Here is a 20,331-nt window from a genome sequence, read left to right as displayed (position 1 = left end):
GAGCAGCGCACCCCCGGGCAGGCTAGGCCTCCAACGCTGTGCTTCCGAAGGCCATGACTTCCTCGGGGCACTATCGCCCCGCCAAGAGATAGCCGTGGGAGCGCACAGAGCAGGTTGCATGGCCACAGGAACCAAAGGCAGCCGGAACAAGCAGCAGGGAAGCGGGGGTGGGCGGAGGCTCTTACCTGCCTGGGAGGAGAAGGCTGTTCTGCAGGGCCCTCTGAGCAGCAGCAGCAGCCATTTTCCGGCCATTTTTGGCATTTGTTTTGCTTCCACACATGCAGTAGTGCCGATTAATTGTGGCCCACCACTGGATGTATTTGTAAGCTGTAACGTATTCTGATATGTAAGACAAAAGTCAGGCTTATAATATTATTATTATTGTATTGAGAGATATTGACTGTTTAACTTGACTGTGCTATTTCTAAAAGTAAACACTATTTTATACACTTTAATGTATCTGTCTTGTATGACTGAGTAATTGCTCATATCTCCTGGATATCTGCTGGAATCCCACGTTTTTCCTCTGTACATGTCCTTGATAACTCAAGGATTCTGCACACTCCTTAAAAGGGAATAACAGGATCTGCAGCGCTAAGCTTTATGTAGAAGTGGAACCACAATTTGATTTTGATTTTGATTAGTATTCAGTATTCATATCCCTATATTAACTCATTCATCATCTTTTTAGCCATTGTTTATTCACTGGAGGGTGAAGACCTCTTCCACATATTTCCAACCAATATGGTCCTGAGCTTTCTTTTGCCAATTGGGCCCATAGTACTTGTCCATCTTGTTTTAGGTCTTTGTTGTGGATGTTTTTTTTATCAAGTTCATATCACAATGAACTCATTGTGGTCTTTTAAATTCTCACATCTTTCCTAATTAGCATTTAAATTATCACAAGTTTCTTCTTTTTTGCTATACCAATTGAACAGAGCCACTCTCTGTAATCACGAATAGGTTCATTGTAACTCCTAGCCATATCTACTCAGAAGTAAAACCTATTGTGCTGGTGAGAGTTACTCCTAAGAAACTCAGTATAAGATTGTAACACTGCGGCTTCAGTTTGATTACCATTTGTTACATAATAAATTTCATTCAATAACTAGGGAACAAATAGCAATGCTATTCAGCAGAAACTTCACCCATTTTAAAGATGCATAAGATATGATGCTGCATCAGTTAATTTGCATTCATCATAATGATTTTGTATTTTAAAGACCATGGGCAGCATTTTTTAATGGTTTAATATCTCCCTCGGGTTTCCAACTTTACTTGAATACATTAGTACTTTCAAGTCTGTCACATAGAATAGCTGTCAAAAGCTGATCAGAAGTTAGCAAACCAGAACAGCAGAATCATCTTATTTCCCTCATTTCTTTCATCTGAGGATATATTCCACTTTTTTGGCTTTTCTCTCTTAAATGAATTTAGAATTTGAATGTGTGTACTTTTCCAGTGGGGAAGGTGAGACTTTTGAAAGAATTGAGCTTGAGCTCATGTTTCTAGATAATTTTACCATTTTCTTGTGATTCTTCAGATATATCCACTTATAATATTGTAGCAATAGCACTTAGTCTTATACACCGCTTCACAGTGCTTTGCAGCCCTCTTTAAGCAGGTGTCACTCTTTCAGGGCCGTTGTAACTTTGAACAGCCACTAACAAACAGTTATAAGTCAAGGACTACCTGTAGAAATTCAGTATGTGTTTACAGACATCACTGTTGACAATTTTTCCATTGAAATAGGAATTGACCTACCGTATTTTGTATCATTTTGTAAATTTCTTTAAAGAATCATTTTGTAAATCTCTTTAAAGAAATCAAAGTTGATTTCATGGCAGAGGTGAAAAGTTCTAAAACATGTCTCATTAACTTTCTATTTCCTTTTTAACAGTGGTTTTATCCTTGTAAGATTTTTCTGAAGTGGTTGTGCAGATAAATGCCTAATTATGATAGTTTGATAGCTTTATATTTTTCAGTTGGCTCAGTAAATTTTATACCCTACCACATTCTGGGTGATTGCTAAATTTATTGCAAAATTGTTTTTCTTTTGTTTGTTTCTGCAGTCACCTGTTTTCATCACTAGGGTTGTCCCCAATATTTATTTCCGAGTCTGAATGGCATCATCCACAGGAATTTTGTGGAGTTATAATTTTTCCTTAATTAGCTCATTCTGTGCTCTGGCTTTGAAGTGGTACCCCTCTCTGTTCTTGCTTTTGTTCTCTTTGATGTTCAGAGGTAGAAAATTATACTCCCTTGGTTATTCCCCCTATATTCATATCCTCTATAATTAAGGACTTCAATTTCTTCATGGGCTTCCGACATCAACTTTAAACTAGACATGGGTTTCAGAAGATTCTGACCAGTTTTGGAGAACTGTTAGTGGACATTTTGAGTAGTTCGGAGAACCAGTAAATACCACCTCTGGCTGGCTCCACCTCATCTATTCTCTGCTCCCAAGTGCCAGCTGATCAAGAGAAAATGGGGATTTTGCAGTAACCTTCTCTGGAGTGGGATGGGAATAGAGATTTTGCAGTATCTTTCCCCTGCCATGCCCACCAAACCACGCCCATCAAACCACACCACACACTTCAAGCCATGCCCACAAAACAAGTAGTAAATTTTTTTGAAAACCACCACTGCTCTAAACAGACATCCAGTATTGGTTTTTCAAAATATTATTTGCATATGCAAAGGGTTAATAGAGAAAATCTATTGCATTTTGCCAAACAATTGTCATTGCCAAGATTTAGTCCAACTTCAATTAGATCAATTAATAGTAATCAAAATAATCAAATGATTAATAAAATAGTAATCAAAATAACAGTCAACCTACACTAGAATGAGAATGGATTTCCTTAACAACCCTGCCGATTTAAGATTTATACTTGCAATTTTTTTCATATAACCCAAACATTTAGAGTGAACTATTCAAATTATGTAGATACATTCAGTTATTGCTGTGTTATATTGTATGCTGCTATTTTTGCAGCAACTTCTCTGTTAAATAATCAGTGACCTATTTCAGCAGATACCTTTTGGATGTTGCTTATTGCTCATGAATGTCCAGATGCAAAGGCAACCCAATTTCCATGCTTGACTTTTTCTTCCATTCAGTAGTTATTTCATTATAGAATTCCTTGCTTGATTTAAGCCCAGCTTGTGCATGACATGGGAACCAAGGGATTTTTATATAACTCAAACCAAAATTTGTATTATTGCTATGCAAATCCTTCAGAAGTCCTTCACAACTCACAGGAACTTAGGCAAAGCACGTATCTTAGAAGAATTAAAGCAGTTGCATTTTTTCCCAGACTCATTTAGCTGCTTCATAAATTCCACTACTTATAAATGCTTCATAAGCAACTGGGGACAGGTTATGAAGCAGCTGTGCAAACTTCTGGAAAGGCGTAGAAGTTTGGCTGTAGATAATAAACCCCAGTGAAGCCTCTGGAACAAGCCCTTTGCAAGAATTTCCCTATGTGGATAAAACATCTGTCTTCAAAGTGTTAAAACAGCCACGTCCTTTGAAAACTGACCTTGTGCTTTTCACCAGCAGAGGAAAACACATACAGGTAGAGACAGATTTAGATTTTAGATTTAGATTTATTAGATTTGTATGCCGCCCCTCTCCGAATAGCAGCATGAACCTTTCAACCACAGGATTATTTTAACACTTGGGGGGGGTGGGGGTGTTTTCTCTAGGATAATGTGCTTTGTAAATCACCTGTTTTGAATAGTTTGCACAGCCAGGATTGAGGTCATTCATTTCTCTGAATTGTTTTCTTCTGGGCATTTTAAATAATCAGACGAACTTTCCTCCCTGTTTTTAATCTTAGAGCCCAGGCAGAAGCATCACCTTCTGTGGATCATGACGTGCACAGGTCAGATGAGAAAATGAAAAACAGGGAAGTAGCAAATGAAGGGAGCGATGAAGAGAAAGCTCTAGAGTCCAATAATGTTTCTCAGGCAGAAGGAAAGAAGAAAAAACAGCGTTCTGGATTTCGAGACCGTAAGGTATGTCTTTATTAAATTACATTTATTTGAATTAGAAGTCAAGAGCAACCTTTTGACAGGTCATTTATTTTTTTCCTTTGGTATTTTTACAAATAACTCAGGGTGACAAACACAACCAACATCCTTCTTCCTTGGGTTGGGTTAAGAGAGAGTGACTGACCCAAAGTTACCCCACTGACTTTCCTGGGTAAGGTGGGGCTTGAACTCACAGTCTCTTGCTTTCTAGCTTGGTGCTTTAACCTTTAATAATCTCAGAAATATTTTTTGAGGATGACAAGGATAGAAAAGAATGGTTTAAACCAGGATGCAAATCAAATAAATCATTATTCGTACACATGGATGGGTTTTAGATTTTGGATCCCCCCCCCCCCGATTTGGATGAGAGAATTGGGGAATCATAGCCATGAAATCACTGCATCATCCCCAAGCCCCACTGTACTCACACTGTGCTCATCCTGCCACTTGTGCATCCTTGTGCACCTTGTCAAGCCTAGTTGTGCTCATTGTTTCACCTCTCTGGTCAAGTATGGCAGCATCTGGCAGCAGCCACCCCAAGCCACTTGCTGCATAGGAGATGTGCAGGCCAATCTCAAAGGTGGAGTCAAGTGGATCTTTACTTTGAAGTTGCCACACTTCCACTAGAGACCTAAGTCTAACTTCCTGTGAATTCTGTTGACTCTTATCTAGCACCAGTTTGCTTTGACTTAGATCAGATTCTTAGCATGAAATAAACTCATATTTTTTTTAACTCTATCCTGGCTCCTGGTTTTTTGCCCTTGACATGTTGCCATTTGAAGGTTGCAGGTACTCCTCAATAACGATAGATATCAGAAACTTTACAGATTAACAGAGTTGGAAGGGACTTTGTAGGTCATCTAGTACAACCTCCCCACCTCCCCCCCAAGAGCAGGAGACCCTACTACACCATTTCGGACAGATAATAATCCATTCTCTTCTTGAAATCTTCCAGTGACAAAGCTCCCACAACTTTCAAAGGCAAACTGTTCCATTGGATGATTGCTTTCCTATTGGAAAATTTCTCCTTACTTCCAGGTTGAATTTCAGTTCAGTTTCCATCCATTATTACCCTGGTTGCTCTTCTCTGCACTATTGACTTTTCCATGCTAATAACCACTTGCTTTAGGATTTTCTTGCATTTTTTGTTTTTTTTCCTTTTATAGTTATTAATGTATCATATGGTGGTCTTTTATTGTGTTTGGTTGTGGACCGTGAGTGCATTTTGATTGATTGATTGATTGATTGATTGATTGATTGGAATGAGACAGAGGAATTAAACCGTGATGGTATTTTCTTACTGGAAAAGCTTCACTCAAAAAATAGGACTGATTGTCACTTTTCTTTCATTGCCAATTTTAACTGCCTTCTCCCAATTATTTCTTCATTATGGTGCTGTTTTGTTGTCTGCTCTGTTGTTTTTATGCTTAATTTATTTTTATTTTTTCAGAATGTTCCACTATTTCAGGACAGAAACCTAATTTGGCTTTTATGTCCCTTGCAATCTGCCTGGAGGGTAGATTCATAATACTGATCCTATCAACTCAGCCTGGGCCTTTAGATAGAATTATATATTTATGTCAAAACATCCCTTGCCTTAAAAAAAAGAAAAAAGGCTAAGCTATTGGAATTTAGAGAATTTTCACATCCAGTATTTTCTTTTTAGGTGATGGAATATGAAAACAGGATCCGAGCTTACTCTACTCCAGATAAAATCTTTCGATACTTTGCCACATTGAAAATCATCAGTGAGCATGGAGATTCAGAAGTATTTATGACCCCACAAGATTTTGTGCGATCTATAACACCAAATGAAAAGCAACCAGAAAGTAAGTCGCCTTGGATATTGTGATGGAAAATAGAAGGCTGCAAGGCGCACCAGCAATCCTAGTTACTTCCTTGTTTGTAAAAGCTACTGAGATTGATTTCCTGTAGTTGTGCAATTTTATGCCAGTGACCATTCTTCAGTTTCTCCCACCTCGTTTTTAATGTTCACCACATTTTAAATTACTGAGATAATCTTTAGTAATGGACTAAAACAGCCTTATAAACGTTTTTTTATTGCAGTTAAGATCTAGCCAAACTGTTGTAAAAGTAATGAGGGTAATTGGCACTAAGTCTTTTATTAAGACTCTTTGTGAACATGATGCTTCATAGTAACTTCCTCTAGCGTAGTATCTGCCATAATTGGTTGGTCTAACATTCCTATTATTTGCAAATTGTCTTATGGGATACAGCTATACCATAGAGATATAACATACTTTCAGAGTTGCGTTTGGAAGAAAAATTACCAGGAACTTGAGACTTTGAAGAACGAAGACAATGCAGCAGGAATTCTTTTGAAGACGTTTTACTCTTCCTTGTATCAAAACCACAGTCTATATTTTCTATGTACAGAACACAATACTATCTTACTATACAACACCACCACTAACTGCAAACCATGAACCACTACCAACCAACTACTGACCACAACAAACTAACCACTGACCACACCTATGCAAATGTGTATTATTGTTTATACAATTCTAAACCAATCAAGTTGTAGCTTAATCATCATGACACAGCAGTCTTTCCACTTTGCATAATTACAGCCTTTCAACTGGATAATGTTTATTAGTCAGGACAGTATTAATCCTGACACATACATCAGTATGTCACTGTTGTATCTTTTTGTATTGTCTATCTAGTTGACTTGATTTTATTCTTTTAATGATAATTAGTGGAATGTTTACTATTACATATATGATGCATAATAGTAAACATTTCATATATGCCAGTTATCCCTTCACAGAGGTGTGAAGGATGACTCACACACACATACACACACACACACACATTTAAATTAATATCTTTAATTCAAGATATTATATGTTAATTATGCTTACAGTTTTTCTTTAAAGAGAATTCATTGGTTGTAAAATACATGATTTCATTCTATGAAATCATGCTATTATACAATCAATGAATTTATTCTATGGGAAAAAAATCTAACCATTTTTCAAACTCTTATTGCCAACCAAAATGTAAAGAAGAAAAGAAAACTTAAAGATGTGTACCATCCTCTACTTCAAGAAGTATTTCCTCTACTTCAGTGGTTCGCAGCCTTAGCCTCTTGAAGATGTGTGAACTTCAACTCCCAGAATTCAACAGTCAACCAATTCCCAGAATTCCACTGCTTTACTTTCCAAACCTTAGGAAATTCTGGGAGTTGAAGTCCACTCATGTTAAAGCTGCCAAGTTTGAAAAGCACTGTTCCATACTTTCATTAAGCAAAGCATTTTGTAATCTCTTAATGACAACTACTGTTTGCCTTACTATATGACAGGAAAGACATATTTTTTTTCTCTATAGGCCAGGCTTTCTCAAACTCTGATTCCATCCAAGTGTGCTGTTTCCAGCTACATGATTAACATTTATAGTAGCTGGGCAATGACAGGAGTGCAATTGAGGTAACATAGCGAATTGGGGGGAGTGGGGAGAGCACATCTAGGCGCAGGTAAAAGATGATATTGTTAGGAGGAGGTAGAGTGATTAAAGACAAAGATTTATTATAGAAACCTGTAAAACCAGTAGAAAATTAACCTATTGTACAGTAAGGTTTCTTTCTTGTATTTTTCCTGTTTGATTTGATGGTTAGGGCTTAAGTGATGCATTTTCTTTAAAGAAACTGCCAAAATGTCATTTTCAAAATAGACTAATAAACCTGTTTGGTTTTATTCCCAGATTTAGGTCTTGATCAATATATGGTGAAACGCTATGATGGAAAGGTGAGATTCCTAAATCTTTGGATGCATGTTAATTGTATTTCTAACAATGGTAGGGGGAGGAGAGGGGGAAAAATGAACCAACACCACCCTATTCCATGTATACAATAAGCAAAGGCCTGTCCATTTTTCAAGCAGACAATATTTTTTTCTGCCGCATTAAAGAATGCAACTACATCTAAATTCTAAGGAGCTTTTCTACTGATTTTATGAGACTCTAGCTTCAAAGTTTTTACAAAATGGCTTTCTCTTCGGCTGTTTGTGCTTTGTCATTGCAGCAAAATTGCCACTCCAGTTTGCTCTTCATTATAAGTTCACATATACAGTGGTACCTCATCTTACGAACGCCTCTTCTAACGAACTTTTCAAGATACGAACCCGGTGTTTAAGATTTTTTTGCCTCTTCTTCCGAACTATTTTCACCTTACGAACCCAAGCAGCTGCTGTTGGGATGAAGGGGTTTCTCCCCCCCCCCTTTTTTCCCTTGGAGTAGGAAAGATTTTGCAGAGAACAACGTGCTTACAAAGGCACTGAAAGGGTGTCTTTTTAAGAAAGAAAAGGGAGGGGCAGCTTGGAGGAAAGATTTTGCAGAGAACAACGTGCTTGCAAAGGCACTGAAACGGTGTCTTCTGAAGAAAGAAAAGGGAGGGGCGCCCCCCTTGCCTTTCTTCCTTCCCACTCACCCTTTAGCCTAGCCTTGCTTCTTCCACCCGCCCCCTTTAGCTGCTCCTTCCTGCCCTCTGTTCGCCTCCCTTCTAAAGTTTGGGATTTTCCTGAAGGATTTGCACGCATTATTTGCTTTTCCTATGGGAAACATTGTTTCATCTTAGGAACTTTTCACCTTACGAACTTCTTCCTGGAACCAATTAAGTTCGTATGATGAGGTACCACTGTACCAGTCTTCAGGAATTTATTTTTTTCCTGCCTCAAAGAAACGGAATATATAAAATGGCCCTTGTTTTTCTCTTGAAAGTGGAAATAAGAAGGTGGCTCTTTGCTAATCTTTTCATTGCACTGTATCAATATCCGTAAGGCCCTGCTACCAGCTTTTATCAGAATGACTGGTAGAACAAGCTGATTATGACAATTATTGGTTATTCGGGAGTGTGGCATTCAATATTTAATACCAGTCTCTGAGAGGGATGCAGTGGCCCAGTTGCTAAGACACTGACCTTGTCGATCGAAAGGTCAGCAATTCAGCGGTTTGAATCTCTAGCGCCAAGTAAAGTAGTGAACATCCGTTACTTGCCCCAGCTTCTGCTAATTTGTCTGTGTGAAAGCATCTAAAAATGCAAATAGAAAAATAGGGACCACCTTTCGTGGGAAGGTAACAGCATTTCATGGATCTTTGGCGTTTAGTCATGTCAACCACAGATGGAGATGAGCACCGCCCCCTAGAGTCGGGAACAACTAGCACGTATGTGCGAGGGGAACCTTTATCTCTATCTTGATTGGTTTCTGATAAAGAAGCATAGATAGTCCTTGACTTCCACCCCCAATTACAACCAGAATTTCTGTTGCTAAGCGAGATAACTGTTGAGTGAGTCACATCCAATTTCATGACCTTTTTGCTATGGTTGTTAAGCGAATCACTGCAGATATTAAATGAATCCCATGGTCTTTAAGTGAATCAAGCTTCCCATTGACTTCGCTTGTCAGAAGCCAGCTGGGAAGATTACAAATGGTGATCAAAAGACCCTCCCCCCAATGCTGCAACTGCCATAAATACATGCCAGTTGCCAAGTGCCCAAATTTTGTTCATGTGACCATGGGGTTGCTGCAACAGTTGTAAGTGCGAGGAATAGGTTGTAAGCCAGTTTTTTCAGTGCTGTTGTAACTTTGAATGGTCACTACACAAATGGATACAAGTTGAGGACTACCTACATTCATCATGGTGAAACTATGGCACGTGTGCCACAGGTGGAATGCAGAGCCATATCTGCCAGTACGTGAGCTGTTGCCCTAGCTCAGCTCCAACATGCATGTACATGCTGGCCAGCTGATTTTTGGCTCATGCGGAGGCTCTGGGAGGGTGTTTCCAGTCTCCGGAGGATTTCTGGGGGGGGGGGGGGAATTGGGGGCATTTTCACCCTCCCCAGGCTCCAGGGAAGCCTCTGGAGTCTGGGGAGGTCGAAAATGGGCCTACTGGGCCCACTGGAAGTCTGGGAATGGGTGAATGGGAGGGTCATGCACGCATGTGAGTGGGGTGGGGCAGTGTGTGTATAGGTCACACACACATGCGCAAGGGGATGGGATGTGTGGGGTGCATTGAATTATGGGTATGGGCACGTGCGCACCTGTCATAGCTCTCGCGCTTGCTTGTTCGGCATCTGAGGGAAAAAAGGTTTGCAATCACTAATCTATATAATTTAAAGTGTGCAATAAACTACTGTCAATGTTTAAAATGTGTATGCTGCTCTTTGAAAGTTGTCTCTCAAATGCTCCAATGTAAAGCTTATGATATTTGGCCCTACACAGACCTTGAACATTTTTCTAATTTGTGGTAAGCATATATGCTGTAAATAAGTACAACAGTTTGCCTTTTTCTAAAATACTGCATTGGATTTTTAGATGTCTATTATTTTATGGACCCTTGAGTCACCCAGTTTATTCTTTCATCAGAGAAGAACAAGCGTCCTAACTGTAGTTAATTTGGACTGGAATTGCAGAGAGATTTTAGATATTTTTGAAAAGACAGTTTACATATCTCTTTACAAGAGTTCTTTTTGGGAGGATGGACACTTCACGAAACAGGGTCTGAGGCTTCACCTGGAAGAATTGGTTGTGCTGGAAAAAAATAGATTTTACAGTGGTCCCCCCTCCTTTTTTTTTTTGCATATTTATCTCATATTACTTTCAAATTACGTTGCTTTTCTGAGTTTAATAGAACAGTTTCTCTGTATGCATTGCAGGAGACTTAAATTAGCAATATATGCACTGCTCTAATTGTCAGTGCTGTATGCATATTTATGTAAGCTGCTGCTTTTCCTACAATTGTTTAAAAAGATTGTGACAGATGGTGTAGCTTATCAGAAGAAGTAATTATTTGTATAACCATGTCTGTGCCTTTTACAACACCCAGAAGATGAGATGTTAGCATATATTTTAGTAGATTTGTTCTCCAGATAACTGGGCCAGCTGCCAAAGATATATTGGAATCTCAGGTTAACCATGAAGTCAGCCGTCAATTTTAAGTGCCAATGGTTAATTGGGTTAATTTGCAGTTCTGCACTGAGGTTATTATCAAGGAAAATAGGTTCCAAAGGACCATCTGTTTCTCCAGCCTAGTTCCTGAGCTGTTTTAGGTTACACCTACAGCTTTGTTTACGTTGATAACCTTGATAAGAGCCATGGTGGTGCAGTGGTTAGAATGCAGTATTGTATGCTACTTCTGCTGATTGCCGGCTGCCAGGAGTTCGCCAATTCAAATCCCACCAGCTCTAGGTTGAATCATCCTTCCATCCTTCCGAGATTGATAAAATGAAGAACTAGATTGTTGGGGGCAATATGTCAACACTGTAAACCACTTAGAGAGGGCTAGAAAGCACCGTGAAGTAGTATATAAGTCTTAAGGGCTATTGCTAAGTGCTATTGATATCTATTACCCAACACGTGGAAGACACCAGCCTGGGGAACTAGAGGTGATTGGTAACTTTGTGCTATCAGGGAGGAAAAATTGCATTTTTTAAAAAAATTGTTTTATATCTCAAACTGGAGGTGATGGTGGAGGGAATCTGGCTTCAACATCTTTCACCCCATTTTGACAAGGTTCACCCAACTGATCTGGTTGGCTAGGTGGTTGTCCCTTTCCTATCTCAGCGCTTTGGGTGTGTTCTCTCAAAGCTGTATGGTCAGTGGAAGAGGACAACCAGTATAGAAGACAATATTAATCTTTGCTCAAGGGTGAATTTATGACCTATTGTTTTCTTCTTGGCTCTGTTTAAACCTCATTTTTGTTGGCATTATTGAAAGTACTAAACCAGACTATTATACAGATTCCTTCTGTTCTTGATACTATAGCAGGGCAACTGATAAATACCATTGATTTCCTCCCCTTTTATTTGTTGCTTCTAAGGAGTTCAGCAATTCTTTCTTCCTGAAATGTCAACTTCCTATTCTTTTTATTCTGTCGTTCCTGCCATTATGATGTACATGATGTTTTTGTTAATTTTTCCTGTTGTTGTAACAAACCTTTGCTCCTTTTCTTCCTTTTCTTCCTAACTTTTACCCCTCTTCTCAGGATTTTTGGCAGGTACTGACTTGTCAGCATGTGCTTTAACCAGTTTGTGCTTCAGATCCCATATCCACCCCTTTTAAAAGGGACAGCATATATATATAAATATATATACATACTTGTTTTCGTAGATTTTCACGGGTACAGGTATGACGGTCTTGGCATATTCGGGTTTCTTCCCGTGTAGGATTTGGAAATTTCTGGCGACGTTTCGACGAGGTCCCACTCGTCATCTTCAGGCTGGTGGATACAAACGTATCCCAGCCATAGAAACTGAAACCAGACTCAGAACACACATTGCAAAACAACCAAGTAGCCTGCAAGCTCCAACTACTCAGGATATCATGCCTAATCCACAATCATTAACTAATCAGCATACCTCAGTTACATCAACGACCCCAGGTGTTACCCCACTGACTCACCAGGAAGTTTCTACACAGCAGGCAATTGCTGAGCCATCAAACCACCCCCAGACACCAGTATTTATAGAAGGAAGGCAGCTCAGGTCTCGCTGTGTTCGCCCTAGAACAAGGACAGAAGCACCAGCCTGAAGATGACGAGTGGAACCTCGTCGAAACGTCGCCAGAAATTTCCAAATCCTACACGGGAAGAAACCGGAATATGCCAAGACCATCACACACACACACACACACACAAAAACACACACACACACACACACACACATATTTTCTCTGTCATCTGTCTTAACATAGAAGTTTTCTTTACTTATACAAATACAAATATGGGGCTTTCAAACTTTTTTGATAGAAAAAAAGTACTAAGGAGAATTTATTGCTAAGCTATTTCATAGGCTTTACAGGTCCCCCCCCCCTTTTTTTTCCTTCTTTTTTTCTCCCTGTAAAGTCACTAGATGACATTTCATTACCAGGCTTAACAGCTTCCTGGATGCATTTTATGAACATTTTCTATTCCTCAACCAAATGAAATAATAATTTTTCTTTACAATGAGAGAAATAAAACATATTGATTTAAAGTATTGAATATTTATGTCCTGTAAAAATAGAAAGAAAAGAAAAACAGAAAAGTTGATTTAAGGAATAGGGCATTACAGTTTTGTTCAACATAGTACTGGAACATTTTTCCAGTATAACAAATTTCTATTTATCAGATAATAACTTTGGCACCTTTGACACATTTAATTACACACACACACAAATTTTACTGAGAAATAAGCCATTTGAATTAAAAAGAAGACATGCATAGAAATTCACTGTTAGTTTTTAAAGTGCATTTCAGGATCATCCTAACATAAAAAGTGGTTCTCAGTAAATTATGAAGGAATTAGTCATGAGCTTTAGCGAAGAACTGAGGTGTGCAATTCATGTTCCAAAGGGGGAGGACATGAGAAATTGAGACAATTGTGGAGGGCCCAACCATGTGTAAATTGAAAAAAAAAAGTTGTCTTCAAAATAAAACATTGACCAGACAGAGACTGGCAAAGGGCTAACTGTGGCCAGGAGCTGTAAAAAGCCTGGGTCCACATTGGTGGTGTTAATACAGTGATACCTCGTTTTACGAACCCCTCTTCATACGAATTTTTCGTGATACAAACCCTGTGCTTAAGATTTTTTTGCCTCTTCTTCCAAACTATTTTTACCTTACGAACCCGAGACACCACCGCTGGGATGCCCCGTCTCCGGAATCCCTTCATTTTTGCCAGCGCTGCTTTGAATCCCAGCGAGGGGAACCTCAGGAGAATCCCAGCGCTTCGGCTGGCAACGGAAGTCCGGAGGCGGGGATTCCCAGCGGCGCAAGGCAAAAGGGGTGACTTTTGGGATGGGGTTGCATGCATTATTTGCTTTTACATTGATTCCTATGGGGAAAATTGCTTCGTCTTACAAACTTTTCATCTTACGAACCTGGTCACGGAACTAATTGAGTTCATAAGATGAGGTATCACTGTATTGTCTTTTTAAAAATGCAAATAGCATCAGAAAACAATTGATAATTTGGACTCCATTTCTAACGCAGAATAAATTTATTTCCTCGGCTTTCTGAACCTGCAAGCATGAGATTTCCTTCCATTCAAATCCCACTTTTAGAAGTGGGTTTTTTCTTCAACAGACATTCAAATCATGGCTATCACTCTTCCTCAGTCCTTCTCCAGTAGCCAATGCTAAAGGTAGTTCTTGACTTATGACCACAATTGGAACTAGGATTTCTGTCGCTAAACGATGGGATCATAAAGCATGAGTTGTAAGACCACATCACTTAGCAATGACAATCCTGGCAGTCCCAGTTGCTGTTCTAACTCCAGATATGCATGTTGTTAAATGGGAAGTGGATGTGAGTTCCAGGTAAGGAATACAGGGGTTGTGGGAATGTAGGTTCAGGAACATGTAAGGTATGTGCATGCATGTGCGTAAGTACAGGAAGAACAAGGAAAAAATATATTGTGGCTCAAGATTTTCTTGGTGCACCATCGCTCTGGGGCTGCAAAAAGTCTCTTGAGCTGCAGCTTCACCTGGAAGCCTCAGTTGTCTTAGTCCAGTGTCAGTCACAGTCCCCCCTCCTTGTACTCTGAGACTCCTGTTGCTCTGCACTCCGCCACCCTAGCTGAACTTTGCTGTCTTCTTTTTCCCGCTGCTGATGAGGCATGCCCAGTCTGCTTCTACATAAAGTTGCTGCTGGCCACATGAAGCCATTATTGCTAACTCTTGAGAGGAATCTGCCATGGATGGACCAGGAGAGGGGGAAAGATCATGGAAAAGGGTGGCATACAAGTCAAAGAAACAAACAAACAAACAAATAAATAAATAAATCAGATATTCTAACAAAAAGTCAAGTAGGACTTTAGGAGCCATAGAGTGTATAGGGCCAAAGGGACATAGATGGTGTGGGTGGGAGGGGAGAGATATAATTGGATGTGGTAGTTGAAGATAGGTTATAAATGTGGGTGGGTGGCGAAGTGTCCAGATTTTGATCATATTACATTGGGCTTGAGGCAATAGCCAAAGTTAGGCATAACGAATCAGGATCATTCATAAAGTTGCAACTTAGAAGATTTATTCAGACTTGTGCACAAGAATCTGGCCAATAATAGTCAGCACTGAATTGATGCTAGATAAGAGTTTACGTAATTCAAAGGAGGGCTGGACTTGGATCTCTTGTAGCAACGTAAGGACTCTAAACTGATAACACATTTAACGCCACCCTTCCGTTCTGCCTGTTTTTTTTCCTACAGCCATAACTTCAAAGACCATTAAATGAATGGTCATAAGTCAAGGACTACCTATAATGAGCACCCCCAACTAAAAAAAGAGAATGTTTAATGACCCTCAGAGTTGCTGCTTCATTTTCATCTGGTGATAGTAGCTGAAAGATAATAGGGGAATTGGGAGGAAGCACAGAATGATGACAGAAATATGTTTGTAACGTTATTCTAGAAAGACCTCTAGCTTTTATATTTGCTAATATTTATGGCTAGAGTGCACCTTTAATAGCTTTGAGCATTTCCCAGAGTGAGGTGTCAATTTCAAATTGTAGTCTGACTTCTTTCAATTGAAAAATGTGTCTGTCTGTAGAAGATTTCCCCAAGGTGGCCTATCTAACATGAAACATTACATCCTAAGCAAATAAGGGTATTTTATAACAAGGGCGATATTCACTTCTTTGTCATCTGTACTGACAGGTTTTGAATGTGAAGCCTCACGTAGGCCCAAGAGAAAGACTTACCCTGAAGCGCTCTTAACTTGTTTGCCCATATATCATATATGAGTCAGTTTAGAATACTGATAATTCTCTTCTTTTTTCTTTTCTGAGATAATTTTTTTAGTTTTCTTTTTAAAAAGTTTTTTTTCACCATATATAAACCTGGAGCCATGTTTTATATTGAAAACAAACCTACTGTGCAAATGCAATGCAGGAAGCTCCCATAACAATGTTACTAAGCAAGCACTTTGTTATAAGATAAGGCAGTGTTTCCCAACCTTGGCAACTTGAAGATATCTGGACTTCAACTCACAGAATTCCCCGGCCAGCATTCGCTGGCTGGGGAATTCTGGGAGTTGAAGTCCAAATGTCTTCAAGTTGCCAAGGTTGGGAAACACTGAGATAAGATAACCTTTATTGCCATTTTTTTTGTAAACACACTGATACCAATTTCTTACTAGTACAGGCCACTCTGCGCACCGGTAGTGAAAACGGTGATGCGCGTGCAGCTCCGGGTGAAAGCGGGCGGGCAGGTGCATTCCAGTGAGATTTTGCTACTGCACATGCACGGAAGCAAAAAATTGCTGAAATTTCAGGTGTTCGTGCATCCTCACAATATTTTGCTTCCTGTGCATGCGCAGAAGCAAAATCTCACTGGGATGTATGCACCTGCCCGCCAGTCACCCAGAGCTGCGTGCACATCACACTGGTAGCGACAGAATCGGGAATCCGCCTTGAGTGACATACAGTACATTAAAAAATTAAATTCTGATGCCTCCTCTCAAAAGAATCTACCCAACCTGGCAACACTATCCAGGACAGAATCCTTTAACCAAGTTTCCTTTGCAATGATTTCTTACCTTTCAGTTTGTTATTAAATCTAGCTTCATGTAATCCATTTTAGGCTCTAAGGAGTGAACATTAGCAAACAAAATAGTTGCAAACGACACTCATGAAACACCACGAGTTTTTTGCATGGAATCTTACGTAGATTAACATCAACCCTGTGAAATTAGCAAACTTTCATACTTCTTCATCAAATCTCCTAGAATTGGATTTGGGATGATACCCTTAGGTTAAACATTCTAAGTAGTCTTCTTTTCCATCACTCGTTTGGGAAATTAGTGGGGAAAAGCTATTGGAAATATACAAAGACAATTGCATGAAAAATAGGTGTATGAAAATAAATCAAATAAACTGATAGGAAATTGTCAACAAGAGCTCCCCCAGGCAGCGGTGGGTTGCTCCCAATTTGGACTGCTTCTTAGAACCGTTAGCACTGACGGCCCAGCGTGAACCATTAGCAAAATCATTTAGAACCCAACACTGCCCCCAAGGGATCAATTCAGTAACCAAATTACTAATTTAGTGTAACCTATAAAAGCCATGAAATAGATCAATTCAGTAACCAAGTTAAGATTAGTAAATAAAAAATAAAAACTCAGAATATATGGTGGGTGATTAAAGAGGTGTACATGTCCCAAAGCTGGGGGGGGGGGGTTTCCCCCAAAAGGCAACTGGACTTTGTTTTTCTTTGAAGAACTTATGCCGCTGTTGTCTTCTCTTTGCTGAAGACACTTCTTCAGCCATAGACTCTTTCTTGCCTATATGTTGTATAACTAACACTTAAGAAAATCTTTGCTACGAGTGGTACACCCTAACATTTCTGTTTGTTTTCCTTAAGAGGTAGTTCACATGTAGCTCTCTTTCAAAATACATCCAGTGGCATCTCTTCATGAACATAACAGAGCAATGAGGGCAAATTACACCCGTGTTATGAATAAATCATTTGCCCCTCTCACTTAAAACACTTTGTCTGCTGTTTTGGTTGCCTGAAGATACATTGATTTTGGAAGAATCCAGTGGGTGGTCTTCAGTGGGTGGTTGCAAAATTCTTCAGTGGGTGGTTGCAAAAAGAGTGTACATTGAAAGAATAAATACCTTAAATGATTTGAAGAGACAAATGCGGACTGTTTCCGAATATTGGAGGTCCACAGTAATGAGGAATACCAGATATATTCTGTCCCTTTTAAAGAGGCTTTTTCCTTCTTGCTTTCTTTAGAAGGACTCATCCTTTGCTTGCTGGGCTCCTGCTGCCTGTGGAGGGTCTTGGGATATTGGTGGCTTGTTTTCCTCTGGACAGTAGAATGCTAGCCTTCTAAGTTCTTGCATTTCAGGTGCAGCTTTTTTAATGGCGATGGCTACTTAATTCGTTACCAGGGAAAGGTATCCATGCACATTTCTCTTTCTAGCCTCTGAAAACCACCAGGAACACAAGTCTTACTCGATACATCATGAGGTCCATTTTAAAGAGGAAGATTGCATGCTGTTCTTTTTTTTTTTTTTTTAAAGCAACGGTTCTCATTTTTCTCACGGGAAAAAACATATTTCCTTGGCTCAAATTATAAAAATGTGCACTATGCACATTTTTTGGTGGGATCGTACTGATTTTCTAGGTTTGCTGTGCAAAGAAATTGCAAAGTGGTTTCTCTACTGAGGCTGCAGTATTTCATAGAAATGTTCATCTCCGTACATTTAAAAAAAACCCACCATAAAATCTCACCTGGATTATATCAATTTTGCTCCTAATGTAAAATATGCTTTTCAGTTAGCTGTACCACCCTGTTTATTGCACAATCATGTTATAATTCAGTAGTGCAGACCCGTAGTTGTCCAAAATAAGCTTCATTATCCATGTAATGGGAGTTTAGGATATCTAGAGCAGGGGTGTCAAACTCTATTTCATTGAGGGCTGCATCAGGGTTGTGTTTGACTTGGGGGAGGTCATCGTGGGCGTGGCCATGGTGGCCGTGGGCGTGGCAGGCGTGGCTAACTCGACACCACTCTTGTCGGCATTTGTGGTAGCCCAAGCACACTGTCAGTGAAAGTGGGTCCCAATGGCCTCCTGTATGCAACCCTCCCAAGGCCCATTTTCGCTGGAAGAAGCACTACTGGCCGGTCCTTCGTTGTTTACAGGGCAGTCTCACAAGCCATATCTGGATCGATTCCCCAGGCCTTGAGTTTGATACCCCTGATCTATCAAACTGCAGTCTGAATTTAACATTTGCTGCTTGATCATGTATGTAAAATTTGGGTGGGAGAAAATGAACAATTTTTCCATTAGACTTTTCCAGCTGTAATTTTTTTCCTGGATATAGATTCAAATAAGCATCAGTTAAGTTCCTTAATTGCTATGATAATCAAAGAGCCCACTTTTTTGGGGAGACTCTCGCTTGAGAATGAAAACCCTCTTTGTTACTTACGTTTTGACAATTAATTTTAAGAAAATGCTTATTAGTGCCCTAAATATACTTAGTTACACAGACAAATTTAGATTATGTTATTATTCGGCAGCAATAGTTCAAGTATTGAGTAATCAAAATTTAAGTAGTAAGTAATCAAAAGAGATTAATGGATGTTAAAATATATTTGGATAAAAAACCCATTGGATAACAGCTTGGAAAGGATAACTATTGGGGCTGTGCACAGTATGAAAATTATTGGAAATTGTGCATTGGATTTCACATTGGACATAACATCTCTCTGTTATGCATTAAAGCAGCCATCTGTTTGCATGGAAGCCAACCAAGCTTTCATGCAAACCTGTAAAAAAATGATGTTGCTGCTTTCAACCAAGCTTCCATGCAAACCTGTAAAAAAAATGAGTTGCCTCATTAAAATTAGATCTAAATTGGTATGATCTTTAAGGCAGACAGAACCTTTTTTCAGGTTTGCCAACATGCCTTTAATGAACAGTTCAAATTGAGAATCTGGAACGTTTCTTCCCTGTAAAGGTGCACATCCTAGCTAATCCAGTTTTACTTCATAATACACAATTCTCTCTGCTGTTAAACTTTTCTAACCTTTCCCAACTCCGGTATGAGAAGCAATTCTCAATGGGATGACTTGGTGAAAGTTTATTTACATCAATGCATAAGAACCACATGCTGGCAATTTAAAGGAGATTACTTGAAATTCTGTGTACGTTATGCAGTTAGCAAACCTGAGAGTGGTCAATGGGGATTGAAAGAGAATGATATTGCAACAAATGCAATAAGCAGAGTCTTAAGCATTCATTTTTTCCCTAATGATTGTTCAATTACTGTAATCCCAAATAAGGCAGATGAGACCAAACAAATTATCCAATTTGTTAAGATGTATGCAATTCTGGCATGCATGATATAGAGTACATATTTAGTTTTGATGGAAAAACAATGTATTGATTGCTTAAGATTATTGACTGTTTTTTTAAAGTATTGAAGTGTAAATATTAATGGCATGGAAAATATCACTGAACTGTCACTGCATTCCTTCATGATTTTAAGATAAATGGCCAGTTTATAGTCACTCTCCATTTTATTGTAATTGTGTTCCCTATAGCTCTTGGTATACGGACATTGTTCCTTTTTTTATATATATATTACCGGTATATGAAAGTTAAAATAATGTAATGTTTGGGGGCTGATTGTGTTCATAAAAACAATGCTGGTGTCTTTGAATTAAAATTATTTATCTGTTTATAGTTTTGATGTGCTCTTACTAGCAATCAGCATTTATATTTAGTCCAAACTAGAGTGATCCCCCGGTTATTGCGTCCCCGACCATTGCGAACAGGATAAT

At 39.1% G+C, this 20,331-nt stretch overlaps 1 protein-coding gene across 2 annotated transcripts in view; it reads left to right on the top strand.

Moving 5' to 3' along the window:
- The window catches only part of MICU1 (mitochondrial calcium uptake 1), a 191,229-nt gene that overhangs the window by 60,264 nt on the left and 110,634 nt on the right, over nucleotides 1–20,331 (top strand). For both annotated transcript variants that reach the window (XM_070752267.1, XM_070752266.1), the window contains exons 3-5: nucleotides 3,846–4,023; nucleotides 5,705–5,867; nucleotides 7,765–7,808. In XM_070752267.1, coding sequence (XP_070608368.1) covers nucleotides 3,846–4,023; nucleotides 5,705–5,867; nucleotides 7,765–7,808 — 385 coding nt within the window. The remainder of the gene's footprint in view (nucleotides 1–3,845; nucleotides 4,024–5,704; nucleotides 5,868–7,764; nucleotides 7,809–20,331) is intronic.

Source organism: Erythrolamprus reginae, chromosome 5, assembly GCF_031021105.1.
Source record: "Erythrolamprus reginae isolate rEryReg1 chromosome 5, rEryReg1.hap1, whole genome shotgun sequence".
Taxonomy (NCBI): domain Eukaryota; kingdom Metazoa; phylum Chordata; class Lepidosauria; order Squamata; family Dipsadidae; genus Erythrolamprus; species Erythrolamprus reginae.
The sequence above is the reverse complement of the archived record's forward strand: the minus strand, read 5'-3'. Positions and strand labels throughout refer to the sequence as shown.